General features: G+C 39.3%; 1 protein-coding gene across 2 annotated transcripts in view; it reads right to left on the bottom strand.

Moving 5' to 3' along the window:
- Positions 1-453: 453 nt before the first annotated feature.
- Positions 454-13,667, bottom strand: part of LOC118409258 (solute carrier family 17 member 9-like) — a 13,816-nt gene continuing 602 nt past the window's right edge. Inside the window, exons 2-12 of one of the 2 annotated variants that reach the window (XM_035810142.1) lie at positions 11,715-11,841; positions 11,471-11,541; positions 11,070-11,218; positions 8,599-8,695; positions 7,908-8,132; positions 7,461-7,557; positions 6,937-7,024; positions 6,665-6,699; positions 5,918-6,089; positions 5,385-5,414; positions 454-1,552 (exon numbers count right to left, since the gene is read on the bottom strand). In XM_035810142.1, the coding sequence (XP_035666035.1) occupies positions 1,413-1,552; positions 5,385-5,414; positions 5,918-6,089; positions 6,665-6,699; positions 6,937-7,024; positions 7,461-7,557; positions 7,908-8,132; positions 8,599-8,695; positions 11,070-11,218; positions 11,471-11,541; positions 11,715-11,841 (1,231 nt within the window). In that variant the 3' untranslated portion in view covers positions 454-1,412. Of the gene's footprint in view, positions 1,553-5,384; positions 5,415-5,917; positions 6,090-6,664; positions 6,700-6,936; positions 7,025-7,460; positions 7,558-7,907; positions 8,133-8,598; positions 8,696-8,753; positions 8,854-11,069; positions 11,219-11,470; positions 11,542-11,714; positions 11,842-13,667 lie in introns of both variants that reach the window. The other variant, XM_035810141.1, reaches the window with a different exon arrangement.

Below are 13,667 nucleotides of genomic sequence, written 5' to 3'. Positions count from 1 at the left end.
ATGCGGCTATAATCAGCATAACCTATTCCAAATCATGGTCTCTACCAAAATCACAACGTGTGAACACATGTGAACGCCAGTAAAAGTCATTTTCTTTGGCAGAATTCCATGTTTAAACTTCATCATGAGTTATGCAAATGAGTAGCGAATATTCACATCTTTGGATACCATTAACTTACTTAGGTTTTTATTATAACCTACCAGCTCACCAAATAAATGACCAATCTACGCAGCCAGTCTTGAGTTATCCTAGTGACTATGCACAAACACAGAAATTCTTCCTAAAATATAAAATTCCTGGTGAAGGTAAAAAAAGGACCTGACCTGGACAAAAATGTTTAAAAAAAACAGGAGATTTTGTCCGCTATGTCTCATCACAATGTACTTCTACCTGGAGTGGCCACCTGTATTCATATGTACCTTATGATGAACACATTACAGAACACATAACTGTGAAGCAAGTATCCTCTTTGCAAATTTTATTTGTGTCTTTTACAAAAATTGCACTTTATCTTTTGATGTGAGTTTGAATGCCAAGTATTCAAGTTATGACACATAATCTCTGGACCATCCAACACCCACATAAAATCAAAGACATGTACATTATTTTTCAAAAAGTACCTAATTTTGTTTACAATGCCATCAATAAATAAGAAGTTGATTGCATTTGTCCCTAATGTCTAGATATGTTGTGATGTCATCTGTAATACTCGTTCATACATTTGTAGCATGAAGGTTTTTACATGGTATTATGGTACATACATTTTATATGGTATTACATAAATAGATTTCAAAAGGTTTTGTTAGCAATAGCAACAACCCATCACCATAATATTTTCATTATCAATACCACTTTAAGTATAATATCAGCTACAAAATTACCAAATATATACATTTATGACCACCTTTCTAAAACAAAGATGATAAGATACAAGACTAAACATTGTGGCAAGCATTCGGTTTAAAATGTAAGAGAATTTCCTTTTAGGCAGTGTGCAATTACTGTGCAATGTGTCACACTTATTGCACTTACATGTACAAAGACTGGAATGTGTAGAGGTACATTTTTTGTACAGTATACCAGTACATGGATCTTTTCTAAGTGTAGTACATGTACAAGTCTATGAGGGGTGAGAAGAACACTGATGATAGATTTAAACTGTAATAATATCAGTCATTTTGCGGTAGAAGGGCAAATGGGGTTTTCTCTGTGTCTGAAGATCTTGGTTGGAAATTCTGTAATTCATTAGAAATTTTGCAATAAGAGGTCACCATGATTGTGAAAATACAACAACCTAGTACATTTCAAGGTTTACAGTAGAATGGCATATCTACTGCCATGCACAAGATATGATGATGATGATGAGTAGAATGGCAGTGTTTGTTTGTCCTTCTCCAGGCTTGTCTGTCCCTCACACTATTCTCTCAGCTGATCCGTAGACTAGGAACACGAGCAGTCCGAAGGTGTTGATGGCAGCTGTCAGGTGGAAGACAGCTGCCCAGCTGCCTGTCAGCTCCAGAATGTGCCCTGCCAGGTACACACCCACCACACCTGCACAGAAACATTCACAGTGCAGTCGTAAGTGGTTTTGACACCAAAATACAGAATTACAGGAAGCGTTGTCGATGAAGGTTAGACATCTATGTAATAAGATATGTCAAAAAGCAGTTACTCAAGCAACTGGGTATGATTTCAGAAACAGTCAGACTTTTCAGATAGCCGTCCAGTGTCTTCCGTGAGTAACACTGGAGAAATCTTATTGAGGATAGTTTTTATACCCTAGCTGTACATGTAAATAGATATGTAAAAAATCTAAAAATTTGTCTTCCTCCCTTTGCTGCATATTATATCACAGCTAGGATAAACCTGTTGTCCAACTGGATCTCTTTTGCATATCCATTCACAGCTCGGATATAAAAACTATCTCACAGGCAAAAGAACGATGCCAAAAGGCTGTCTGCATTGTCTGACTGTTTTCAATGTCATAACCAGTTGCCTGAGTAACTGCTTTTTGGCATATACAGGACATGTTGTACTTTAGTGTTGCAGGCACTTTGCAGATTTTCAGTTTCAGGGCTCATAATAACAGAGATTTCACAGGGCACAACAAGAGACATGCAACACCAATTCAGTTTTAATTCAAGTACCAGACTGGCAATCTTTGAAAATGTGTCCTATAGGGTATCATATTGCCAAGGAGCAAAGACTTGTTGTAAGCTTTTGGTATCTTTCCTCGACACCCACTCAAATCTATAAAACTTACTGAGTCAGACATAAAATTTGATGCAGCAGATTTTAAGCACTAAGATAAGGAAGAAAACGTAGGTACATTTTTGTTCAACACTCAAAGCTTGGCAGTATCCCATGCAAGCTTAGCACTATATGGCTTTTTTACTGTGCACATCAGTCCTCAGATCCATATCTTTACACAGTTGGGACAATTTTCCACTAGATGGCAATTTTTGAGCGCCCTGGACAGTGACCAAAATTGGATTTGTGTGATCCTTGATTTCATATTTGGAGTATGATGGCAGATGTTAAAGTATGATATAAATGATAACAAAACACACAAAATGTAAAAAAAAAGTCTTTATATATCTATGAAATTCATTAAGTGATCTGTGACATATATGGTGGCACAGCCTCTAGTGCACCTTGCATAATGACAGGGTCCCATCAAATAATTCCTTTTGGTTTGGCCAAAGGCTTTGTGCCACATGACCAATTAACCTCACGGCAACCTTCTTATCCCTTCTGCAATTGGGAGTGGCTTTCCTTTTATTGCTTTAGAATACCTCCTATCACAAAGCATTTAAGAACTAGATCAGCCGATAAAAGTTTGATCAACTCTTTTTCTCCGGATGTAATCTAAGAACTTTTGTGCAAGGATAAAGCAACTGTGACAGCACTCTGTGGGATTTGACGATACATTCTCCGTGCCACTGGGTCAGATCCACAGGGCTTCCCAACAGGACGTCACCAGTCCACGGGGACTTAAGATGTAATAAAGGGAGATAACTGGGAAAGGAAATCGCGATCATCTTTCAAGTTTCTGGGTCATCATCTTGAGCCCTGCAATAGACATGACAGCAAGGCCTATGGAGTATTATGATGAAGGATGACCAGGATTAGTTCAGAAAAAGATAAGAACTGGAGCTTCCTGTGCCAAGTTTCTTGGTACAAGAGTATCAATGTATAACATACATGTCACTAGCCATAGATAGAAAGATGATACACAGCTATTGGAGAATGTACATTTTTGACTCAGTGTACATAGTCTTTGCTTTTGGTGTGTGTGTGTGTGTGTGTGTTTGTGCAGGTGTGTGTGTGTACACATTTAGTTGAATACATTGTCATGTGTGATGATGGTATTAAGTGAGTGGCAAGATGACTACATGGGACATGGGCCAGACTTGCCAGAGTGGTAGTAGGTACAGTTAAGAGTTGGTACAACAGATATGATGGACAATATCCATGGAAGAGGCTACTAATAACTCACGGGGAGGTATCATTTTGGGTCTGTATAGTTGTCTATGTTATTGCAGTTACATTACCAAAAAAGTTTTGTCTAAGAATATAAAATATAACACTAATGGACCAACCTACAGTGTATATATGCACTAATCAAGTAGATATCTTTAGTTAATGTTATCATAACTAAACTCATTACCAACAACTCATATCTGCATTTCTAAGCCCTTATGTAATGGCAACAGAGCTTTGTACATGTACATGTATATCCAAATTTCTTTACAAACCCTAATTTCACTCATAATGACTTGGCAAGTCACAACTGCTGGTATGCACACATACACAGTAAATTAAATGGAGAACATGTCGATTGAGTGAATGGTTTCAGAAGATCTATGCATCACACAGATAAAGGATTTGTCACCAATCATGTTTGTGTGATGAAATGAGTAATACAAAGTGATGTCTTACATGTGAGAGACCCCAAAGAATGCATTAGTGTAATGAGATCCTTCACACGACTTTTGATACATGAAGACAAATGAGTTGAGAAGGAAAAATCGAACTTTGAAAAGAATTAGACACCAGAAGGAAACTCTTGATGCCTTTTTTCATTGATATTTGCAAGAGTAAAGTCTACAGTATATAATTATGATATATAACTTTATTGCACAACAATTTGCTTCACGTGTGCATTTAATTTGTTTCTATCTGTTTTGCTGACAATGCCAACAGATGATACAGTTGTGGTTTATGATGGAGGACTATGGAAAATGCTGTGGGTCATGTTCTTTGCAATTTATGTATGTTAGGCCACAGCAAGTAAATTTTATGGATGACATCCGCGCACTCATTAACTTTCGCCTGATTTCAGAAAAAAAACAAGAATTTTTTTCTTCTTCAGGGAAGGCCGAATAGACGAAAATGGGTAAAGGTTGTGTTGTAACCAAATTATTGAATGTAGAATTGACACTAGAGACTCTGTAGCATTGACTGTAGTTGCAGAAGTGAAACTTGATAGATAGTTGTAAGAGTGGCAGAACTATGGAAGCTATGAGTGTAGTTACCAGTCTACCACACTAGTGTCACTTTAACTACACTGGTGCACTTATTAAATACAGGAATGAATGCCTTGTTGGCTGTGATGCCATATTTTGTCACTTCAAGTCTTGTTACAATGTCTATTTTGAAAATTTGCCATCTTGCTTTTTTTTACCCATCTTTTTTTTTTTTGCCATTTCTTCTTATTTTTGCAGTCTGCAGAGGATGTCATCCATAAAATTTACTTGCTGTGGCCTTACATACATCCTCACAGCACTGTGTCAGCTTTGGCTTAAGGTTTCTATAGGATTGTGGTTTTACTGTAAATTAATTTATTTTCAAAAAGCTTAGAAATGGAACAAAGTTTTTTTGCGGTGTTTTTTTATAGTTCACATTTTAAGTAATTCTGCCACACAGTAGAAGTAGTACATTGGAAGTGCATATTTGCGGTGTGATAATTTTGGGATGAAGAGTTCAGCTTAAATAATAACACCGCAAACATTCTACAGAACCAATCACCCCAGAGACAGACTAATGAGTGCAGTTAATGAACCAATTATCAAATATTCCAACTCCAATTAATTAGAGAGTATTTCCCTCTCCCTTAATTTCATTCTTAATTAATATTCTCCTAATTAATAATGGTATACTCACTAGTCACTATGTGTAAATCTCCCTTTGTTTCCTTCTCCAACTCTACTATTTCTATACATGTACATTTGTATATGTTCCCTGTTGTTGACACACATGTTAACATAGCCATCTATGACACCTTACCCTGCCCTATCTACATGTATGACACCACCATTCATAAATCTTCCTTAGCAACGACAAGACAAGAAGACCCCAAAGGGTGTAGCAAGTTTCTTACCTGGTATGGCACCCAGCATATTCATGACACCTGCAAGGCAAACACACTGAGTCAGTCCTGCATTGTACATGTACAATGTATGTAATGTTAGTTCACCTTTATCCAAAGGGTAAGCTATTTCCTTTGTTTTGAAATTTAAAAAAACGGACACTTAAGAATACCAAATCCAGGATGCAGTACAATGATGTAATAGCTAATATTTTTTTAAGTTAGCTATAGAATTTCAGCTTCAGGCTCTAAAGATAGGCAGCAATATTTGTAATTACATTTTGCAGACATTCTACTTTATTTCATGCTGTGCACCCAGCACATTTTTTGTACACCTAAATATCTACTCTAGGTGCATCACGTTATCTATTCCCAAACAAAAAGTTTGAGTACCAACACAATGACTAATTGCAAATAGAAAGCCACAGAATGGTAGTACAAATCAGATAACCAAACAAGATATATGTACATTTGTACATGTATATTTTTTGTACACTTATATAGCCTAAACTGCACAGTCACGATAGTGGGAATGCTAAACTTACCAAAGACGGCACCAGCAAACGAAGGAGCGATATCCTGAGGTATGACAAGCACCCCACTGTTGTGGAAGGCCTGGCTGAACATCCCCATGGAAACAGCCATCAGCGCCATCACAAAACTGTTCGTGTAGTCTGTCAGGAGTAAACAAACAACTGGTCCTCCCATACCTACAATCTACAGGACAACAAAATAATAGTCTGTCAGGAGTAAACAAATAACTGGGCCTCCAATACCTACAATCCACAGAATAACAAAATAACACAAATGTTATAAGCATGTATTTCTGCTCAGGGAGGATGTACTAATCATATGCCCAGTTTTTTATGACTTGCTGCTCACTTGGTGTTAGCAACAATGCCAGTACAAGAAAACAAAATGATGACATATTTCTCAATGATGGTGCATTGTACATTGTACATTGTACATGAACATGCATGTAATTAAGTGCTTGGAGTTGACATCACTTGATGAAACTGAAATACAACTAAAATGAAATGTTCTTTTGAGAATAAAGCATTTCCGTTATTGTAACCAGCAGTTGTATGTTATCACATCTGTTCATGAAGGCATAATGAATGGAATTAAAAGTTTAATGTTCACTAACATCAGATTGAAGGAAGTGTACTTTAATATTTGGGCTCCTGTGTCATTTTAACAAAACTCAAATAAACTGGAACTTAGTATAGGGATAACTTTAACATTGTAATAGGGTACATGCAAGTAACTTTGGAAGTGTAAACTTAACCTACCTCAACCATCTTTCTTGTTAGTGTGACATTTGTTCCTGAAATAAGATATGAAAGAGGTAAAACAGTGAAATACCAACACAACAGACATGCTTTATTTTCCAATACAGTAACAGCACCACCTGGCAGGTTGGATACAAACTGCATGAAGCCATCACAACTGCAATGATTGTCCTAACTTTTACTCATAAGCTAACTTGGTACCATTACACTTAATCAACTGAAGACCCTACCCATTATAAAACAAATCACTCAAATTCTAGAATTCAATGTACCTTTTCTTATCAAAGAATCAGCAATCCATCCTGAGAGCACACTGCCAGGCATGGACACCAACCATGGCACTACATTAAAGATCCAACCCTGGAATCAAACATATAAACATTTTGTACATTTAGAAATGGTACATACCTGATGATTCAATGAACAAAGTAAGTAAATTTTGAATGTCGTGTACATTGCACTAAAAGGTAAAAAGAAAATACTACATGTTATACCAGGAACAACTACACTTATCTGCTAGGAGTACTTTACATAGCAACTTTCACCCATTAACTGTACATGTACTATCAATACAATGATCACAAGATCACAAGGCAACATTGTGCTACTGTACCATGACACAACTTCTTTGACGCATCTCAGACACGCTTTGATAGAACGTGTAAGTGTCTGTCTGCCTGCCTACCTATCTGTCTGTCTGTCTGCCTGCCTACCTACCTATCTGTCTGTCTGTCTGCCTACCTGTCTTTTTGTCTGCCTAGCAACTGATTGTGTGTAGACATATCTTGGAACCTACCTTCTGGTCTGGGTATGTCTCATGGAAGTATGTTGGCATCCAGGAGAACATGATGAAGAACAGGTTGTTGTTACAGACATGGGCAACAATTGCAGAGCTGCAGACAAAAAAAAACAGAAATCTTATCATTCTCTGTTACACTCTCTGTGACTGAAGACAGACAGTCAGACAGTTCATGTTTTCTGAAACATCTGACTCTTTTGAGAAACTAGAAACTAGTTGATTGATTGATTGATTTATTGATTTTGTATTACTTAATAATGTTCTACCTTGATGTCTAACCTTCATAGATATATTGTTAACGTTTACTATGTTTGTATCCTATTTGAAAAACTTATTATAAAACAGTGATTCACACATATGCAGATAAATCACAAGAGAAAGACTGTGACACCTCCATCATGATCAGCTAGAAGTAAAACCTCAAGTCCCATAGCTACTACTCACAGAAATGCTGTTTTCCTACAGAGTATTCTCCAGGGCATGTGTGGCCTCTTCTTCTCCTCATTGGAACCATTGAGGGATTTTATGGACACAATGTTTCTCCTGCTCACAAAGAATATTCTCATGACAGCCGCCCACAGTAGACCTACCACACCCGTTACGTAGAAGACGGTGTGCCACCCCAAATGCACCAGCACTATGGAGCCAAAACAACCCATCAACAGGGCCCTGGGCAGAAAGAATGAAGGAAATTAAAGAAGTTAAAGCATTTTAAGAAATAATAATTCAAAACTGCAAGCCCAAATTCCAAACTGTAAATCTTAAAATTTTGTGTTTTTGCAAAGACCCCTAGCTTCCATTTAATTCATGATACCACAAACATGCATTACTGCTGAACAGCATAACTGTGAACTTAGAATGAACTGAAAACTTAATTCTTTGCTTCCACTTGAAAATTATGTCCTTGCAAATGAGTTCACAGTATTCTGAACCAGAATTGTAATTATTTATATCCCTTTTAATACGATACCAGGAAGATAGACAATGGGTGTAAATACATGTAAATCAAGCAATCAGTAATGGTTTGTTGTGCACTTGTAAATTGTCATTATACTTAGATGTGTAGAAATGTAACGTTTGTTTTCATCATACAGACATTCTATCAATGATACTAAAGACTAGGTTGGGCACTCACCCAAATTTGATTCCAGAATGCATGATAGTATACGTGGCTGTTCTGTCAGTTTTCACATTTTGGGCAACAAGGCTGGACTCAGCAGGGAAAGCCACACCTAACGCCATAAGAAGGTAAGACATGAGTTACATGTATAGGTAAAAAAATAAACCTACCCGAAAAGTGAGCCTGCACTAACTATGCTGTATGCCAGGGCACGCTCTGTATCTCTGATGCGGTGGGCCAGAAGACTAGTAAAGGATGGATAGTGCATACCTGGAGGGTACATGGAAGGGGAAGGGGGGTGAATTTAGTATAATTGGATTTTAATCTGGAACACATATAGAAAACGTATACGTTGATATTTCTATATCTGTGCAACCAGCATTCTTGTGACAAGCAGCTTGAATACAATTATTGTATTCTCATGCCCAGCCGTTAAAATATTAATACTTTAGCAGGGTTCTCCCCAGAATTTTTTAGTATAGTGGAGGGGCTGGCAAAAATAACCCGCACCAACGCGCTGCACTTTCATGAAAATGCCACCATCACCGTTCATTTTGCAATGACAGAGGGTGTCAAATACTACAAGTATAATATACTGTTGTTATTCCTTTGTTGTGAAGTGGCAAAACTACTATTGTTTTGATCATTGCTCATTCACAAGTTTTTGCAGACAATGCTGACTAGAAAAGTGATGCCACCTGGTACAAAAATCTGTGAATTGTCATTAATCTAAGCAAAACTAACAAAGAAAATAGGGAAGAAACACACTAAATTTGAAAAATAGTGTAGTGGAGCTGGCTGAGAGTATAGTGGAGGGCCTCCCTTATTCCACTCTCTGGGGAGAACCCTGTTTAGATTGACGTTTGAGAGTCACCACACAAAAGGGCTTAAGTTGTTAATTTGGGATAATTTCTTGCAGTTTTGCAGGAAGAATTCAGCAGGATCCTATGGTGTTATCTCAAGAAACAGAGTGTGTCCTGAGCTACAACTTTAAAGTTTAATAAATTCAAGAGTGACGCAAGTCTACGAAAGCTTCACCTTCCGCACTGGAACCGAGTGCTGAAAACAATGGTCGAATCGGACTCAGCACTCGGCGCCCAGTGCTGAAGAATGTTCAGCACTCGTTTTCCAGTGCTGATCGGCCTTTCTCCAGTGCTGAAGCTCCCTCAGCACTCGTTTTCCAGTGCTGAAAAGACGTCAGCACTCGTTTTCCAGTGCTGAAAAGACGTTTTCCAGTGCTGAATGTTCGTCAGCACTCGGCTCCAGTGCTGAACTCGCGGCCCGGGCGGCGACGGGTCAGGTCAAAGGTCACTCAGCACTGGTTACCCAGTGCTGAAACCGCCGTCAGCACTGGAACCGAGTGCTGATATACAAAAGCTTCGCCTTCCGCACTCGATTTTCCAGTGCTCAGGGGCACTTCAGCACTGGAACACCAGTGCTGAGCAATCTTCAGCACAGGAAAACGAGTGCTGACGTCTTTTCAGCACTGGAACGTTCTTCAAACCAGTGCCGAAGTCTCAGTTCGAGCACTGGAGTGTCCTAGTGCTGAGAGCGGTACTTGACGTATACTGATTAAAAATAACGCTGTGGCTATTGACACACTGAGTGTGCCTATAGCCTAAACAGGCTAACTTTTGGTTGTGCTATTCAATTTAATGACTGTGTAACTTGGTGTATGTATAGAGTATAGATACAAAGTACTGAAAGCGGTACTATATACGGTACTAATAAAGATGGTTTTTCAAGTTTATGCAGTTTTAGCTGGTGTGTTACCCCGAACGGCGGTTTTGATATAACGTAAGATAGATACAGATGCAAAAAAGCCTGAATTTGTGTTGTTTTGTATAATTGAAATGTATAAGGAATGGATATCATTAAAACGGGATTGCAAACAACTTTATTGTGTCAATTTGTGATAGATATAGCCCTTTTGGGAAAGATTTGGGGGGGGCCCTGAAAAGGGCCGGGGTGCTGTGAGACTTCTAGTCTCCCGCTCTCTCAGCACTCGGTTTCCAGTGCTGAATGTTCATCAGCACTGGGTTTCCAGTGCTGAATGTTCGTCAGCACTCGGTTTCCAGTGCTGAAGCCGGCGTTTCCAGTGCTGAGAGCGTCAGCACTCGGTTTCCAGTGCTGACGAACATTCAGCACTCGGTTTCCAGTGCTGAAGCCGGCGTCTCCAGTGCTGAGAGCGCGTCAGCACTGGTTTTCCAGTGCTGACGAACATTCAGCACTCGGTTTCCAGTGCTGAAGCCATCTTCAGCACTGGTTTCCAGTGCTGAAAAAGGAGGGTGAAGCTTTCGTAGTTTTGCAAGAGTGACTATGAAGGAGTAAGTCAGAGCACAAAAAAAGGGAGAAAGCATGCATGATGCAATATTACTTAGAATTGAATCAATGAATATCAAGACATGTTTACCTTATACCCATACAAAATGAACTTGAAAAGAAAGAAAATTGCATGTAGACTATAGTCACTGGTAGTGCCTTACCTTGACATGCCCCGTGTAGGATTCTGCACAGGATGACAAACCTGATGCATGTGTCATGTGAACTGAAGAGGTACAGGAGCTGTGGGTAGAGCAGGGTGATCGTGGACCAGCCAACAGCAGCAACCATGGAGATTACCTCACCTCCAAACCTGGAGAGAAGGTGGAAGAAAAGAGCATTTAATCTATCAAAAAATGATTTTGAAAAAATAATAATAATTCAAAAGGTATTGTACATTTGTTGTATATCTATGTGTGTGTCCTCTAAATTGACATGTTGCTTTTGTCTGATCTCCTGGAGATCAGCAAGCAGACCTGAGCAACATCCTGCAATGTCCAACCCTCACAAGATGGGGAACAGCGGACGCTAAACCAGATAGAGAAAGCAAGAGTTGTACACTCACCTGTCACTCAGGTAGCCTCCTAACACCTGAGTTGATGCATAGCCCCAGAAAAACACTGATAGAACACTGCCCTGTTCAAAACAATGAAGGGAGTCTGTCAATTCTCTTGTATCAATCAATTCATTTATCATCATCAACCTCTGTCCTGTGAATTCTGTACTATACTACTGTAATTGTACACAAAAGTTATGTGTGTAAAAAATTAAATCATGCACACTCTAGAAAAGTACTTCTATTTACTCACAGACACAGTTTTGTCCCAGCTGAACTCCTTGGCTATGGCGGGTACACAGACAGGCATGGCGGCCCGGGAGGCGTACAGGATTGCATTGCCGATGAAATATGCCAACACCCATTGTCTCTTCTCAGTTCTGTCAACAAGAAAGGTAACATCAGGTTTAGCTGGAATTATTGTCCCAAAACTATTTACTGCAATTGTACACTGGTACACCCGATCCCTTGATCTTGGAAGTTAAGCAACCCGCGGTCCGGACAGTGCTTGGATGGGAGACCCCCAACCAAGAACGACCAGATTGCTGTAGCCTCACAAAGCTTTCCACGAAATCGTCTTCCGGTAGGGACGTAAGATGGGGGTCCCGTGCTCGAGGAGATGCCTCGACCACATTACTCATAATTTGGGCAAAATACACCTGGTGATTATTGATACCCACCAAAGTACATATTGGTGCAACACTGACAATCTCTTCCTTTCTTCTCCAGAATTCTCAAAGAATACTTTAATTTGCTAGTACTATAGCACAGTGAACAATTTGTTGGCAACGTGTTTTCTTCAATCTTGATTTATTTTGTTCTCATATTTATCTATAATTTGATTAACGCTAGTTAACCTTTATTCGTTGCGTTTTTCACCAAGAGTCAGCTTATTCCAATCTGGCAGAAGAACAAAGCATAATTTCTGTATTCAACATGGTGATATTGTTGTTTACCTTTGTCATTCATCCCATCCACGATGTATTTTCTCTCCTACCATGCTAATATGAAAATGTCTCAATTTGAAAACACCGTCGCGTTGCGTTGAGAACGACGGCGCTCCCGGAGGGCGTGACCTTTATTCGTTCTGACGAGACTCGTTATGTTTGTCCGCTGCTAATTACTTTATGCTGAAGCTATTGTTCCTTTCTTGACATGAATGGAGCGCTGTAGATTACAAACTTATTCAGGCAACAAAAAAATCCCGACAACTACCGCTGAGTATTTACCGTCACACGCAGTAGCGCGTTGGTAAAAAAATGAGGTTGTTGGGTCAGTAGACCGTGACGTAGAATCGATCCTGGCGCCATACCGTTCCATGAAACTTATGCACCTTTCGTTGCAACTTGAACGGCGTGCTGTGGCTATTTCCAAGCGGGTAATCATCAGTTTGCAGTACAACCATCTGTACAGTGTTTTGCATCCTCCACGCGGCAAAATGTTACCCGATATATTTGTGTCAAAGGTCTATTCCGGCGGCCAACAACACTAAAGATGAAGGGGTGTGAAGTCTGATATGCCGCTGTTGTCAATGCCCTGGATCAAAGAACGAAAGATTCCACAATAAATGATATAAAACATTGCTGTCAGACTTGTGGTCGACAAATATGCAGTGCAAATCTTGTTATCGGTGTAACATACCCGTACTGAGACAGTTGGTATCGTCTTCAAGGCCGTATTTGCAACAGTTTACATGATCTGGCTTGGGACTTTCACATTTTTAAAAAAAGGGGACCAGAGTAAAATCAATTAATTTGTCGATGTTCCATATCATTTCCACTTTTGGTGGTGCATAAATTGTTTAATAGATGGCTGCTTAATAATCTAAGAGAAAAAGGCTAGGCGAGTTAGTGAGTTATTAAAGGTAAGTTTAATAAATGCCTTTTAATGTCGTCATCCAATCTTTTTCCCGCGGTTGCGACCGTAGGTTTCTGGGGAAAAACATGGCGACGTTCGATCGAGTGCGCCACAAGTGCGGGAGGTTGTGGCAACAAAGAGACGGTTTTCGACAATTGATCACACTTTGAGTCCAGTTACTGGTTAGCAACACAAACTTTATTGAGTTGTCTTGTGCATGATAAATGTGAACTGGAAGCGAATGTGATAGATCTCTGCCATTCCGGCGAACAACACGGTGACGCAATCCTCCCATAGAGCGGTAGGCTATTAGATAATAAGCTTACAAATTATGACCTCGCTGTTTTCA

This window comes from Branchiostoma floridae, chromosome 2, assembly GCF_000003815.2.
Source record: "Branchiostoma floridae strain S238N-H82 chromosome 2, Bfl_VNyyK, whole genome shotgun sequence".
In the NCBI taxonomy this organism is placed as follows: Eukaryota; Metazoa; Chordata; class Leptocardii; order Amphioxiformes; family Branchiostomatidae; genus Branchiostoma; species Branchiostoma floridae.
This window is presented reverse-complemented; position numbering and strand designations above follow the sequence as displayed.